Here is a 17766-nt window from a genome sequence, read left to right on the forward strand (position 1 = left end):
AGTTCAAAGTAATTGGAAGTAATTTACAAGCCATTCTTGTTGTGAAATGGACCTGGATATAGACATTAAAGAAGAACCAGTCTGGCATGAAGGAGTAACAAATACTTCACCTGTAAGTATCATTCCAGATGATTTTATGTAGTGATTAGAATTTAAACTTTTGCTGTTTAATATGTTTGGCTGGTTACGTAACTTTATTCACATCTATATTGCTATAACTGAAGTTTATGTGTATATCGCTATATGCTCTTAAGGCCTATGCTTTTTTATACTAATCTTAAAATAAAGTAGAATTATTTACATCGTTGGACGTATGCTGAAAATACGGAATTTGTTGGTATGTTCCTCTTATTCTCAAAGCTGAATCTACTAACATGTATGCAGCTTTCAGTTTAACAGCTACTCCTTCTGGCAGGAAAATTGCTAGTTGGTGTAGATCAGGCCAAACATATTAAACAGTTCAGGCAGCCCTGAAGATGGTTTTCCATGTTTTCCCATTTTCACACCAGGCAAATGCTGGGGCTGTACCTTAATTAAGGCCACGGTCACTTCCTTCCCATGGATAACACTGCCTTCTGATTTCATGTTAGTAGAATCATTTCTTGATCAGCTTGGTGATATTGAAGGTGCTCACATTCATCACCTTCATGTGGTTTGATTTACTGGCATATAAAAAACTTGTGGGACAAAATTCTGGCATTTTGGCATTTAAAAAATGTAAATTTGTTAGTGGGACATAATACCAGTAATAAAAGCTTAATATCACAGAGAAAATCAATTCTAAAAGCTATGATCTGATACTTTATAGATGTGATGTTGCCCAAAAATTGATAAAAGCATAATATTTTTATAATAATGACAGACTGTCGGCAGGCCTGAAGATGATTTTCTGTGGTTTCCCATTTTCACTACCTTAATTAAGGCCATGGCCACTTCCTTCCCACTCCTAGTCCTTTTCTATCCCATCGTCGCCATAAGACCTATCTGTGTCAGTGCGACATAAAGCAAGTTGTCAAAAGAATTAAAAAGTTATGAATAGTACAGCGTTTATTCCATCTTAGCCAAGAGCTTGAAAGATGTCAACATGAAAATGTTCATAGTATTTCCATCACTGGCAGCACTCGTAGAACTGGCATCTTTTCTTTTGATTATGAAACAAAACATGCGTGTTTACAGTAATTGATCTAGCCATCACATTCAAGACAATACAGCCCGTAGAGGTCATCAAACAGGAAAGGGATAGATATAACTTGTGTATGTTGTACCATCTTTATGGATACTTCTGCCATACTCTTGAAGTCATGTGGCATATGGTTGCAGTCAGAGGCACAGTTATGTTTTTCCTGCAGCAGACTCAGAATCATGTAATCAATGCTCTTACTTGCACAGCACTGAAGGGATGAATCTGGACTTAGTCATTGATCACATTATTCATCCTCATGCCAACATATTTATTGTACAATTATCTGTTTTGATATATTTATTTAATTTATTCCTCACTGTTTTGGGTTCTTAAAGTGTGAATTTTTCGGAGTATACTCTTGTGATTATGTGTTATTTCGGGCAGATTAATTTGTTGATTTTAAAATTGGAAGCTAAGAAATATCAGCTTGTCAGTACTTTTTGTGATAACTTATTAAATGATACATAATAGTTACATTACATTTGGTCCAACTCCTTGGCTGAATGGTCAGCATTGAGGCCTTCAGTCCAGAGGGTCCCTAGTTCGATTCCTGGCTGGGTCGGTGAGTTTAATTGTATTCGATTCATTCCTCTGGCTCGGGGACTGGGTATTTATGTTTGTCCCAACACTCCTCTTCACATTCAGAGAATGCACCTCACCACCAACCACCCACGCAATATTGATTATATCCCTCCACATAGGGTTGGTGTCAGGAAGGGTATCTGGCCATAAAACAGAGCCAAATCAAGATGTGTGACACAGTCGCACTCACGACCCCACAGGTGTTTGAAAAGGACCAGAAGAAGAAGATGAAGAAGAATTGTTATATTACATTTAAATATAAATGCTGAGGAAATGACAGAAAAGTTGGAAATCTCAGATGTGCAATATTTAGAACTCGTTGAGAAAAATTATGGAGTCATGACAGGATCTGGTTAGCAGCAGGGGGCAATAAACAACATGATAAACAGCATGATTAACATGTTACAAATACATGGCGCACTTATCCTGCCTTGGTAACTACACAGTTTCTCTGTTTGATTAATTCCCTGTTATTGGAAATTTTCTTAACTTTTATAGATGTATAATTTTGACTGTGATTAGATATATATTTTGAATCTCTATTGAATATGTACACATTTCTGACTTATACATTACTCAGTTCTGGGTAATTCTCTTTTATATGTACATTTCTGTAGGTCCTGGCAAAATGTAACTTTAAAAAAATAATTAAATCTCATTTGTACATAACCTATTTATATACAAGTTGGTATTATATGTATTCATTTTCATTAAATCCAGGGTATTTGTACATACCAAAGTTAATATAATATTACTGACATATGCATTTCCTCTGATCAAAACACAGGGGAGATAGAAATGCAGTAAATTTAGAGTTGGCACTATTGGCAGCGGCACTTCTGGTGCAGATGTTGAGGAGGTGTGGTGGTGTAGCGAAGATCATGGGAATTTACTACACATTATGTAACTAAAAGAAAAAGATTACGAGGCAGTTGATTTGCACATAACAGAGTTAAAATAGTGCCGTAAATGTATTTCCTGTTGTTGCCTAAATACATGTGAATTAGAAATGGGATACTATAAAGTTGGCATTGTACATTGTGGGACTTCCATTGCATATGTCATTGGGTGCAGTAGTGTAGTGAAAGTCAATAATAATAATGTTATTGGATTTACGTCCCACTAACTACTCCCTTACGGTTTTTGGAGATGCCAGAATTTTGTTCCGCAGGAGTTCTTTTACATGCCAGTAAATCTACTGACACGAGACTGATGTATTTGAGCACCTTCAAATACCACCAGACTGAGCCAAGATCGAAACTGCCAAGTTGGGGTCAGAAGGCCAGTGCCTCAACCGACTGAGCCACTCATCCTGGCAGTGAAAGTCATGGGAAGTGGCCATGCGGCCATAGTACAAACCATGATTCTTACTTGAGAAATTTATTTTAATAATTATATGACAATATCTAAGTGTGATATGTAATTAATTGATAGTTATATGTGAAATCTGCTCTTCACCTTGATACACATAAAACTCAGTTTCAGCTATATATATAATTGTTCATTTATTATAAGTAATATTGTCAAGTTAATTATTATTTTCAGTTACATGCTTTTATGGTATGTAATTTGGTGTTTATAGCTTCCCCAAGTTGCTGTGTAGAGGTATATATATTTTCCAGCTGTCTTCTGATTAACCATTTTTTTTCTTCTTAGGTTTCAAATCTACCTCTTCCAACTGCTGATAAGTTAGCTGAGGTAAAGTTTGAACCACAAGAAGTATTTGCTATTCAGATTCTGGAAGGCACTGGTGCAAGCTTAGTCAAGGAGGATAATGAAATCAAGGTGATTATTTTTTATGATAATTATGATGATGCGTGTTGTTTAAAGGGGCCTAACATCTAGGTCTGCCCCTATGGTACGAGGTGGGAAGAAATGACATGATAATTAAAGTTTTAAAATATATCGACTGCCAAGAATTTAAAACGAATGATGATGAAAAAAGATTATGAATTTAAAATAATCAGTGGATCTAATTTGCAATGCTTTATTTTGTGATAAAATGATAAAAATATAGATTATTGTAGAAGTGCAATGTATATATCATTCAAATTGATGTTAAGGATAATGATGATGATGATGATGATTGTTGTTAAAAGGGGCCTAACAGACAGGTCATTGGCCCCTAATGGTATGAAGTGCAACAAAATGAAATGATAATTAAAACTTCAAAATGTATCCACTGACTAAAATATAAAACAATGATGAAAAAATGACCATGAATCCAAAACAATCAGTGGATCCAATTTACAATGCCTTCTTTTCTGAGATGATGCTTGTCATAAAAAGGGGTCCAAAATCCAGATCAACAGCCCCTCATAATACTACTAAATACTGGTAAAGCAGAACCATGGTGTTCCTCCTATAGTGGTGCTAATCACAGCTAATGCAGACCCATGGTATTTCACACATAATGGCACCACTCGCAGGCAACACAGACCCATGGTGTTCCTCACATAGTGGTACTATTTACAGGTGCTGATATTCCCATGGTGTTCCTCACGTAGTTGAATTAATCACAGACCATGTATACACTTGGTGCTGCTCACCTGGTGATACTGATCATAGGCAATGCAAATCCACGGCATATCACACATTACGGTACTACCCACAGGCAACACAGACCCATGGTGCTCCTCACATAATGGTACTACCCTCAGGTTATGCAGACCCATAATGTTCCTCACATGTATGTATGTTCAGTCCTCAGCCCTAAGGCTGGTTGTATCCTCAACAGCTCTGCCATAAGCTGTCATAGATGACCTAGGCATCACTGAAGAGGCGTACTAAGGAAATGAGGAGTGAGGTAGTTTCCTGTTGCTCTCCTCACCGAGCCAGGAGTTGCGATTACATATGTCTGCCAAGCCCACTGAAATGCATGCACCATGCATTCATAGCAGGGACTGGCTGCATAAGGAATGGTATTACTAGCATCGATCATACCTCAGTCACTTTCATATTGTCAAAGCCAAGGATAAAACAGAGACAGATCAATGGAAGTAAAAAAATTGCTCTAGCCTATACCAGAAGACATCGTGCACTGTAAACACTAGGTCCTGCCAGCAAAGGTGGTACTAATCATGGGCAACAGCCAAACCTGTGGTGTTCCTCACATAGTGGTACTACTCATAGGTACCTAGTGCAGATCCATTCTGAACACAGGGGAACAGGCACATTCCAGTGCAGCATACGGCACCTTTTCTTGCATGGACATTAGTCTGGGCAGCCGAGTGCCCCCCCCCCCCCACCTTGGTGGGATACACACGATGGTACTAACCACAGGCAATGCCCAGACCCATGGTGATCCTCACATAAGGGTATTACTCCTATGTAACGTAGATCCATGGTGTTCCTCACATGGTGGTATTAATGACAAGTAACATCAACCCATGGTGTTCCTCATGTAATAGTACTAATCACAAGTAGTCTCATGGTTCTAATTTCATATCCCTTGGTTGCCCCTTTTAGTTGCCTCTTACTACAGGCAGGTGATACCGTAGGTGTATTCCTTGTCTGTGTCGCCCACACACAGGGGGTTGCTTTTTTCTCGTAATAATAATCTAATCTATATGTCCACGTAAGGTAGTTAAGGTCATACAGTTATTATTATTATTATTATTATTATTATTATTATTATTATTATTATTATTAAAAACATTAGGGCATGTTCTGTACATGTTGTAAGTACCAAAGAGATGTTAAGTACAGAACAAAAATGGCCAACTGGATCCTAGTGGTATCCGAACCTACAACGATTTTTCGTTGGATACTCTTACCAGTTGAGCTATGGTGGCCTAGGTCATATTTGTTCTGTTGGAATAATCTGAGGATGTACTGAACACAGAATATGAAGAAGGAGAGATTGAAGCATACACTCCTCTGGTAGATATAGTACATAAGTAAGGGAATATAAGAAAAAGAACTTTTTCCCACAAGTTATGAAGAAAGAAAGAAGATGATGCATACAGTCTTCTTGTATACATACTAAATGAGTAAGGGAATATAGTGAATATTGTTTTTTCGCCCACAGGATATGAAGAAAGAAATACAGTATGACTGTGTAAGATGGTTATGTGGTTTGGGTCAGTGGATTCAAGCCCCACAGTCAGCTGCTCTGAAGATCGTTTTCAATGGTTCTCCTTTTTATACCAAACAAATGCTGGTACTGTACCTTAATTAAGGTCACTGTAATTTACTTCCCAGTCCTAGCCTTTTCCTATCTTGTCGTCACCATAAGACCTGCCTATGTTAGTGCAACATGAAAGAAATAGCAAAAACAAAAAGCCCAGAATAAGTATGTATCTGTTCTGAGAAACATTGCGTTAGTAAGTGTATATAATGTTGTCACTACAAAGACACACACACGAAATGCTGTCGATTGTGTACAGTTTTATTTACACATTATATACATATTACACACACATCAATAAACCACCATTTTGAACACTTGACTACTACAAAGAAGAAGAAGAGACTGCAACACTTTCATGTCAACTAATTACCAATGCAACAAATTCTCATACTCGATTAATGACTTGCATTCATAACTCTCACTAAAACAACTCCACTCAGCTCCCAAGACTGCCTCTTTATCTACATTGCCTGGCCAGGCTTCTAGAAGAATATGGCACAACATGTTTTCTCGTAATTTCGAGAGTCTCCAATAACCTATTTACAATGAATGGATTTTTCTGTAACTCTCTAGAGCCAAAGATACATTGTTCTGGACTATTACCTTGTGTTGCCCAACATTGCATTGGATTTATACATCATATATATATATATATATATATATATATACATGTAATATTAAATTATATACTATTAATTATGTGTTCTAACATTAAATAAACTCATATTTTTATTTTGTTGCTAGTTGCTTTACGTCGCACCAACACAGATAGGTCTTATTGCGACAATGGGACAGGGAAGGGCTAGGAGTGGGAAGGAAGCAGCCTTGGCCTTAATTAAGGTACAGCCCCAGCATTTGCCAGGTGTGAAAATGGGAAACCGTGGAAAATCATTTTCAGGGCTGCCGACACTGGGGTTCGAACCTACTATCTCCCGAATACTGGATACTGGCTGCACTTAAGCGACTGCAGCTATCGAACTCGGTACTCATTAATATACATACAGCAGGTGTTTCATGACGTAACTGCACAAATAACACAACCACGATTTACATCAAATAAAGTCGTAGATAACTACGTAAATAATAATACTAATAGATGTAAACAACTTCAGGGTTACTCCTCACAAGTAATAATAATAATAATAATAATAATAATAATAATAATAATAATAATAATAATAAATCAAGCTCAATATTTCCATTATTTACCCATGGATCACAGAATTGTTTCCAAGTTATACTAGTCCATTACACTTGCATCTATAATAAAGACTATTCTTCCCACAGGATGTGAAGAGAGACTCAGATGATGAACCATTCAGCCCTCTGATAGTTACTATGTGTAAGGGAATATAATAAACAATCTTTTCTCACAGGATGTGAAGGAAGACACTGATAATGAACCATACATCACTCTGGTAGACATAGTACATGAGTAATGGAATGTGTGATGTGGAAAAGAAACACCACCATTTGTTGGAAAACAACATTTTACAAGAGAGGTTTAAACCTTGACCAAATGTCATCTTTGCAATATTTCAGTTAATGACTTTACACTTCAAATAGAACAGGAAGCAGATGATAACAATGAAATTATGGATTATAGTGATGCTGGGGATGCTGTTGTTGTGGTAGATGATGTTGAACAAGAGTTTATTTATGTTCAATTTGATACTGTAGACAAGAATATAATTACTCAGTTCTTGCAAATTGGTTGTGGCTGTAAAATCCTTTCTTGCCAACCATTTACTGTTGAAGATATTCTGTCAGTGCGCTTGGAATGTGCAGAACATGATTTTGACAACAATATGTTAATAAACTAGACCAAGTAATTTTGAGGTACCTTTGCTGTTTAACATCAGATTCATCAATAGTGGCATACTCCCATTAACCACAAACAAGGCGTGTGAAGCCCAGATTAACTTACATGTTCAGATGTATGTTTAAGGTAAAGAAGTTCAAGTGTTTAATAAAATGCACAGTTTTATTGGACTCGTAGCAAAAGTGCATGGCAACCCTGATAAGACTAACAAATGAGTAACTAACTTTTCACAGGCTGATAAAGTTGTTAGATTCTTGCAAAATTATGCTGAGCAGGAAGGTTTTCTTTTCTTTTCCTCGACAGAGCAGAGAAGATTATAATTGTAATTTAAAACTACTTACATTGCATGAAACACAATTTCATTCCAGGAAACATACAAAGCATCTTGTACCGGGCGAGTCGGTCATGCGCGTAGAGGCGCGCGGCTGTGAGCTTGCATCCGGGGAATAGTAGGTTTGAATCCCACTAACGGCCACTTCCTTCCAACTCCTAGGCCTGTCCCATCCCATCGTTGCCATAAGACCTATCTGTGTCGGTGCGATGTAAAGCCCCTAGCAAAATAAAAAAAAAGCATCTTGTAGAGAAAAAGGCCAAGGGCAAGCAGTGTCAATGATGGTTTTTTTTCTAACATTTCATTGAGACTTGTAATGATGTTGTCATCCTCCATCTTATGTCTGATTTATGCTGGACTTGTCAGTTGCATTACACGTCAGGTTAAAGGATAGCATTGGCCACAGAAGAAGAGAAAAAGGAAAATCTCCTGAAAATGCAGTTTCACTTTCAACTTGTTTCTAAAGAAAAGCAAAAACTATTACTGGACACCAGTTAACAATGCTGTTGAAAGTTTTGGTGGGAAAGAGACCTCTGCACATAGGCTAACTTGTCTTTTCTTGATGCAGAATTACTTACTGTTTGGACATGGCACAAGAGTTTCATCTACCAAGCAGGCCCTTACAGTCAGGACTACTCTGCTTTTTAGTCACTTTTAAGACAAGAATATTTGGGGGTCATTCGTGAAACTGTAAACAAAGAAGCGAATTATCATATCCCAGGAAGCGTAAGCTCCAGTAAAGGATCCAACCTCATATTTAGCCTTTGAAGCTACTACTGGCTAGGCTGAGTGGCTCAGACTGTTGAGGCGCTGGCCTTCTGACCTCAACTTGGCAGGCTCGATCCTGGCTCATTCTGGTGGTATTTGAAGGTGCTCAAATACATCAGCCACATGTCGGTAGATTTAGTGGCACATAAAAGAACTCCTGCAGAACTAAATTCCAGCACCTTGGCATCTCTGAAAACCACAAAGTAGTTAGTGTGGTGTAGAGACAATAACATTATTAGACCACTACTTAAACACTTAAGAGCTATGGTGAACAAACTTTGTACATTCATTGTGTAGCTAAAAACAAAAATATTATCATACTGGGTTGTCTTGAATGGAGAGTTTGTAACAACAAAAATCAGAAGATAGTCTTGTCATTCTTGCTTGTGGGTCACACTAAATTCTGTTGCGTGGGGCTTTTGGGCTACTGAAGAGGAAAAAAAATTAGAGTGACCCATATATCTTCTATCAGTGAGTTCAATGAAACTGTAGAACAGTCCACAGCTATGTCAAAGGTAAACTCACCAGCTGCAGTAGGAAACGAGAAGGGTTTGATGTATGTAGTTGTAGAAACTCATAATGGGCAAGCCACCTTCACAGAACATAGATTCTTAAAAGTGCATGATATCACTAAATTTCACCATTTTGAATTTAATACAACTGACAAAAAGCAAAGTAGTGTAATATGTTAGCATGATCTGGATTCTATAGTATTCATTCACTCTCTTTTCAATTGGAAATGTGTCTTCTGGGTTCCTGCAAGTCATTCAACCTGCTGGCATTTCTGAAGTTTGTAAGAAATATGTTTATAATTATATCAGAGCTTAATGCAAGGATGTATACATAGACTTATCTTGATTCTAGTTGTACACAAGAAACTGCCAACAAAAAGGAACTGTATGACTGGTTGAGTACAACTGTTCAACTTAAATTGTTGCCTTGAAGTAAAAAAATTGATTTGGAACATTTTTCTTATCTTATGTGTGTAATATCTTACAAATTTTGAAAGTTTCTGTATAATTTCTTAAATACGAAAAATGTATAAAATAAGGTGGTATTTTTGTTCTATAAACAATAACCTTGTTATTCTTGAAATACCACTTTCCTGTATGGTATATTCAAACAGTTAAAACTCTGCTAGCCGGGTTGAGTGGCTCAGACGGTTGAGGCGCTGGCCTTATGACCCCAACTTGGCAGGTTCGATCCTGGCTCAGTCCGGTGGTATTTGAAGGTGCTCAAATACGTCAGCCTCGTGTCGGTAGATTTACTGGCATGTAAAAGAACTCCAGAGGGACTAAATTCCGGCACCTCTGCGTCTCTGAAAACTGTAAAAGAGTAGTTAGTGCAACGTAAAGCAAATAGAATTATTATTAAAACTCTCCTAAATTTTAAGGTATTTTTATGGTTTTCATATCAAATTGTTAGCAATTTTCTGCATTTTAGGAATATCACAAAAGCTTTGTTTAAAAAAAATTCAACAATGGGTACATTTTCATTTACTGCATAACAAATAATAAGATATAAACACGGGATGAAGCAAGCAACCCTCTAGTAGACATAGTACATGAGTAATTGAATATAATTAATAATCTTTTTCCTGCAGGATGTGAAGAAAGAAATAAAGAATGAAGCAGGCAACACCCATGAAGACACAGTACATGAGTAAGTGAATCTCTGTAAATAAAATTTATTCCTTGTTTGTTTGTTTATCTGGTAGGTCATCAGCCCAGAAGCTGCTTGGATCATCAAATGGAACCATCAAAGGTTGTGCGATAGGAAAACCACAATATCTGTTCTGCACAAGAAATAGCAATTGGGGCAGATCTGTGTGTACACTATGGAAATTGTCACCTTGTTTGACTATAAATCCTTTCTGTGTCATTTAAGGACTAGCGATGTGTTGAACCGATTTGTTCATATGAACTATTTCACTCATTCACACACTTTACCTTGAATAGATCAAATGAAGTACTTTATTCATGAAGTAACAAAGCCTGAAGAAGCTTGTCACTATGTCATTCAGCAGCGACTTCATTCATAGTGTCTCACTCACTCAGTAAAGCTTTGTTATACTTAATAATATTACCAACAGGTGGCCAAGCTATGTAATTATGGACACCTCATGGCTTACCCACGTACAGCATCTAGATGATGGCTGATAGGGATGAGGAAAAGATAAACAGAGAAGCCTGTCTCGTATAAAGAACATAGTTGACAGGTAGGATGGGCCTGGGAGTGAAGGGGTAATGAATGGTGGAGATAGTGGGAGAGGGGTTGAATTGAGCGAGTGAACGAGTGAGAACTGTGAAGTATTTGAACTACCAGTTCATTGAAATTGAGCGGTTAGTTCACACTTCACAGGAGCAAAGCATTTATTTTGAACAACTCATTCACAAGTTACCCATTACTATTAAGGACTTCTGGTTCAGTTTCTGCCTGCATGTAATGTAGGTCCTTATGTTTGTTTATCATGTGAAGGCAGCTGAGCATACTTTAATGAAACTTTGACTCTATAGAAATAATTTAAATACTGAACTAACTGGCAGTACAATAATCAAAAGAGGAAAAGGGACTGGGGTGGGCGGGCAGGATGAAATGATTACTAGATGATATTTTTAAAATGGCCAGTTTTATTTAGAAATGTTTCAGACAAAACTTACTTTATATTTATTTTTGAGCATTTTACTGATGTATTTTTAAAGGTACAGAAAATTCAGGGAAAAATAGAAACCGAGAACAGAAAATATTCAGAAATGATATATGATTACCTCCTCACAATGTTTTGTTTTGCTCAAATTTATGCATAAAATATTTACTATAACTGTTTTCATTTCTGTTTGCAATCTGTGCAAAGAAAGGGAAATGTAAGGTTGTAGTATAATAAAATTTGAAGCATGTAGGTAGCAAACAATAGATACTCAAATTGCATTTAATCAGAATATCCTGATTGATACATTATTCATCCTACTATCAAATTGGCACCCTTGAAAATCGGTCTGAATAACTTGATGGAGCCAAGAGTGCATCCAAGGGTCCACTGTCAACTTTCTTTTTTTTTTTTTTTTTAGTAAAGTACCATTTTGAATTAATGTCAAAGATTGGGTGAATGATGAAAGCCAGAGGGACATCACTTAATTTGGCGTACAGTACTTTTGTAAATGGATTGGTATCCAAAATGCCTTCCTAAACCCACTTAACATAACAATGCTTATTGTTCCATTTGAATATTTAGGCACCTTGCTTATGGGACTTTATGTAATAGTGATTTCAGCCATATTTCTGAATATCAAAATGTAATTATGTAAAGTAATGGAGTGCATGTCTTCATCTAGTCTTTATAACCATGATGATCTGGGAATGCTGTAGGATGTCATCATCAGAATAATAAAGACACACTGACCCAGCATCATTAATATATTGGTACTATATTTTCATACGTGAACATTCACTTTTGTTCTAAGAAAAGTAATGTTTTTACTTGCTTTATTTCAGGGTGGAGAATCCTGCAAAATTGGCTGGAGGATCGAAGTATTCGTGTGTTAATTGCGGTAAGATATTCGGTCGTAAATATTCTTTGAATCGCCATTTACTGACTCATGCAGTAGAGAAGTCATATCATTGTGAAGTATGTAATAGTACTTTTTCACTAAAAGATGCTCTAAGAAACCATATGTTAACTCATTCAGCAAAGAAACACACGAGTATCGACTCTCTGACGTGTTCAGCTTGTGGAAAAATCTTCAAAAAACCTTCTGACTTAAAAAGACATGAGGGCGTAGTACACAATGAAAGTAAGCCATTTTCCTGCACGATTTGTGGAAGTAATTTTAAATATATTGAAAGTCTTACAAGACACCAGAAAATACACAGTAAAACACGGACCTTTTCTTGTTCTGTATGTTCAGATACTTTCGAAAATTCGTCTGATTTACAAGTACATCGTAATACACACGATAATAGTAGACCATTCGCTTGTTCAGTTTGTGGATGTGCTTTCAGAAAGTTATCTGATCTCAAGAGGCATGAGAGTACGTATACTGAAACATCCACTTTTATATGTTCAATTTGTGGGGATAGTTTCAGGAGACCGTCCGACCTAAGAAGACACGAGGGTACACACTGAAATCAGTAGTATTATGGAAATGCTGCAAACTTCATGATGGGAAAACTTGGGAGTAAGGAGATGAGCTGCCTAACTATTCTTCGAGTGGTTCTTTGAATCCTCTGTAGTCAGAATTCTGATACCATTTTAAAATTGTCTTTGAAAAAAATTGAAGAAGGAAGTGATCAGTGGGCAGCAAATAAACACCATCCACTAGAAACAATAAGCTCTATAGAATGCTTTAAATAAACCCAGTTGTTGGTTCGTTATGTGGATGATACTTTTGTGGTATGAGGACATGGAAATGAGGCACTTGATGGTTTTCTTTGGATGTTTTAACAGCATTCATTCTTGAATACAATTCATTGTGGATGTGCTGGCAAAGAGGAAGAACGATAGATCCCTAGGACGTCAAGTACATCTAAAAGCAACACACAAAGATCGCTACTTAAACAAAGATTCCAATCACCATCCTGGTCAGATGCGCGCCATGATGAAAAATCTTGGTGGACTGCGCTCTCTGATTCTATGAACCAGAGTACAGCGAGGAAAAACTATGGCATCTTGATCAAGCCTTACATATATGGTACAAGAGGTCAGGAGGGCAGTCCATCACAAAAGTCAGCCAGCCGACAATAAACAAGAACCATCCATTGAGAAAGAGATTGATTTTATTTTTCTGTATATTCGGGACACTATGAATCATATTAGTAGGCTCCTTAAACATTACGATGTTAAGACCAATTTTTCAGCCGACTCGACGGGTACGAAATGTGTTACGTTCTGCCAAAGATCCATGTGACCCTCTAACATCTACTGGAGTCTATAGGATACCATGCAGTTGTGCATCTGTTTAATGGCACGACTATCAGAAGTATCAATACACACCTGATGGAGCACAAAAGGAACCGTTGCCTGGGGCAATATGACAAGTCAGCAGTTGCAGAGCATGCACTGCTTGACGGAAGGCATGAGATTCGTTACAACTCAGCCCATTAATGGGAAACCTCCCTGAGGATTGTATCAAGTCTGCACCAGAATTTTATATGGCTGGTGTCAGCTGTGCTGGACCATTTCAAATCAAGAATAAAATTGGGAAAGAAAGTAGACTTACAAATTTTTACATTGTCTTATTTGTAAGTTTCGTGATGGGGGCCATCCACTAGGAGCTAGTAACAGATTTGATGACTGATTGATTTATTCTTGGCTTTACGTCGATTTGCTTCTTGTTGGGCAATGTCTTTAAAAATATATTCCAACAACAGTACTAAATTTGTTGGAGCTTATTCAGACTTGAAAGAACAGGGTATATTCTTCACAGAAAATGAACATTATTTAAGTGAATTTTTAAAAAAAGAGAGATTTAATTGGATATTTATATCACCATATTCTCCATACTGCAGTGATATTTGCGAGGTAGGTTCTAAGTCCACTGAATGTTATATTGAACGTGTTATGACTTTTGAAGAGTATTACAAGTTGCTTGCACAAATTGAAGATATCCTTAACACCCATCCCCTAACTCTAAAGTCCTCACTTCCACTTGATCTTCATCTGCTGAAATCGGCTCACCCTCTTCTTGGAAGATAGCTTACATCATTTCCTCATCCAGATGTTACACACACACACACACACACACACACACCAGATTCATACCTGTCGTGAAATCAGCGTATCCAGCAGATTCGGCAACACTTTTGGACACTGATAAAAACTTACATGCCGCACAAATGGTTAACTACCCAAAATGCCATTAAAACAGATACACTGGTCATGATAAAGGATGACAACCTACCACCTATGAAATGAAGTCTGGGACATGTCACCAAGCAGCGTCCTGGAGCTGATCTGATTATATGTGTGATATCACTGCAAACTACAGAAGAGACAATATGGTGAGCTGTAACAACTGTGTCTGCCTTGTATAGACACTTTTGACAAGATCATTGATCACAAACACACATCAAACTGTATACATTTGTAAATAATTCATGTGAGGAGTTAATTTATATTGAAAATTGATATTTTCAACATGGCGAGTATGTTAATTATAAGGTATGCACTAACTTTGCTTTATATTTATTCATGATTTGTTCACTGTTTTGAGATTTGAACTTTCTGGCATATGGTAACCACATACAGCCCCATGGCAATATCTCTCCATAAATCACTCTTTTTGTGTTCAAGTTATGTCATCTTCATGTTCATTGTATATCAAGATGTTGATTGTGTAACATGTGCACGCTGATTCAAGTGTTCATTAAACCTGTATTTAGCAAAATGAGCTGCATCATCAACCTTTATTTAACACTTTCCCATGGACTGGACTTTAACGTTGTCTCCCACACTTTTTGTAGCAAAGCGTACTTAAATTTCAAACCATCATCCTTTGCCATCTAAGGGCTAAATTGATGCCACTGAATTCCCTACACTTCCCATACAGAATCATTTTAGAATAAGTTTAGTGTTTCCTTCCTTGTTGGAAAATTTGAAACAGATATGGAGAATGATTTTTACAAAATAAATTATTTAGTGAATATACTGCAGAACTATCTCTGACAAGCAAATTATTATCCCAAGTTTTTTCAGACAGGTAGCCAAAGAATGGCCGTGGGAAAGGGTTAATATACAGTCCAACCACAAGATACAAGAGTTCCATCAAGAACTTAAGGAAATACGAAAGACTTCATTGTCCATAAATTCAAAATCATTCATACCTGCACTTATAGAATCAGTAATATGTAGGGACCTGAAAAATTTGCATCTATTTGTTTCAAAATTAGCATCTATTTTTTCCAAAATTAACATCTGGTTTTCCAAAATTTACAAAGTTAAAATAATCTCATGGTATTATTAATTTTAGCGATTCCAAGTTTATGGAGTGCAGTTATTGTCCTCATTGTTCAAAAGAAGGCATTGTCAGTACTTCGGCATTGCTTTTTTTCAAATTGCACCACCTGTCTGTAACCATGTGTTGTAATGTGACAACACACACCCGCTATCTACATTGTTCATTGGGGTCCACAACAACTCAAGACAGTATTTAGCAAATATGCTCAACTCTGTCCGAACTGCAGTTAATGCAAGCATGACATCACATTTTTCACTTTCTTTCATCTGCGTTTAAATTGCAAGTTTCAGAGAACAGTAACCAGACCAGATATTGTTTCGTGAGGGATCTGTTACTCCAAACAATTTCTCAAGCTCATCTAATTTATCATTGTTATTCAAAATTATATTTTTTGCTTACAAAGCTTGAGAAATTGACACAAAATGCTTATGGTTGGGGTCTTTAGCTTTCAATGTGGCTGGCTTGCACTGTGAAGAATGAGCAGCTTTGACAAATGTGTCTCTACATGCTGCCACAGAAAAATTCCCCTACAAATGAAGGTAAAACAGGCCAAGGTTATGAAGTTCGGGGTAAAGGAGATGAGAGGGAGGATACAGAGACCCTTCAAGTTCAGTAAGGAGGTCAGCCAATCCAGTTGCATGATCTGTGACAAAAACCACGTGGGCATGAAACCTGTTCACTTCTCAGTCACTCAGATCAGTCAGGTACTTAATACCACAGTTGTTGATATCTTTCATGTCAAACATCTTGAAAAATGTAATAACGTTAGTAAAGAAAGCACTCAGTTAGAAGACAGTCTGAAACCAGCTATTCCATCTGGTTATGACAGGTGCAGGAAAAAGCTTTGCTTCCTTTGAAGCACCATACTTTGATGTTGAGAATTGTAAATAATTATATTTTCGCTTTCTTGTGTTCAAAAATGCAGACTTTACCATCGCAACCACATGATTTAAATCTGTCATCACTACAACCCAACTATTGCCTGCCAAGCTGATCTTATATGCCCAGCACTGTACATGCATTAAATGATCCCCTATGACCACACTTAATATTTCATAACACCAGGTCATGTACGGGGCACTGTCACTAACAAACACTTTAACTGCATCATATGGGACACTGTAACTGTGCAGAGCTTCTAAAACAGCACGAGAGCCATTTGTAGCATTTCCTTCATCAAGATAATTCACAGAAACAACGTGCAGCTCTCTTTTCTCGATTCGGCTGGGACTTGGGATATGATGATAAAAACACAGCAGCCCATTCTATCTGTAGTTTCATAACAGAGTATGTTGATGTTCTTCCCTACTAGGGCCTCTGCTGTTCTTTTCTGGTGGCCAGTTGCAACTTCTCAAATTATAACAAAATAATTTAAAATTACAGGATCAATTGGGTATGGGTAAGATAGTTCAATATGGAAATAGCACTCAGATTTGGTATCCTTCAATTTTGCGCGTGGTTTCGATGCCGTAATACCTAAATCATACCCGATCAATGAAATCAAAACTTACCCAGTAAATATACTTCACATAGAGTTCTCAAACATGGCAGCTCTTCATTTGAAAACTCAGTAATCCAGGCTCTTAGCTCATTGCTTTCCAGCTAAAAGTTATCTCTAGAAATTTTTCGTCGTTTACAACTATCTAACTGTGTAAGCACAGAAGATTGCTTTCTTTGAGACATACTAGCAGCAGAGGTTGAACTTTCATTATCGCAACGCTTACCCACGTGTTTTTCAGATTTAACATGTTTCACAAAGCTACCTTTTTTTCCCCCCCCCCCCACCGAATTCGGCAATTACAATACTTGCGAAACAGTTGCTGAATCTGTGGCATATAAACCATCCTTTGCATATTGCTGAGCCCTTTTATGCGCAGTTTTTGTCGTGCACCCCATAACCTAAATGATCACTCGACATTGTAGTCTTCACTAGTTTCAGTTTTGAACTACAGGAAAACAACGCTGCATCTATCTTGTTATTTCCATGAGACTTGA

The 17766-nt window shown here is 37.2% G+C and overlaps 1 protein-coding gene across 2 annotated transcripts in view; it reads left to right on the forward strand.

Annotated features, from left to right (window-relative positions):
• Positions 1 to 17766, forward strand: part of LOC136885097 (zinc finger protein 60) — a 28112-nt gene continuing 10346 nt past the window's right edge. Inside the window, exons 1-4 of one of the 2 annotated variants that reach the window (XM_067157551.2) lie at positions 1 to 112; positions 3422 to 3550; positions 10422 to 10480; positions 12311 to 12366. In XM_067157551.2, coding sequence (XP_067013652.2) covers positions 47 to 112; positions 3422 to 3550; positions 10422 to 10480; positions 12311 to 12366 — 310 coding nt within the window. In that variant the 5' untranslated portion in view covers positions 1 to 46. Of the gene's footprint in view, positions 113 to 3421; positions 3551 to 10421; positions 10481 to 12310; positions 15158 to 17766 lie in introns of those variants that run through there. The other variant, XM_067157550.2, reaches the window with a different exon arrangement.

This window comes from Anabrus simplex, chromosome 13, assembly GCF_040414725.1.
Source record: "Anabrus simplex isolate iqAnaSimp1 chromosome 13, ASM4041472v1, whole genome shotgun sequence".
Classification (NCBI taxonomy): Eukaryota; Metazoa; Arthropoda; class Insecta; order Orthoptera; family Tettigoniidae; genus Anabrus; species Anabrus simplex.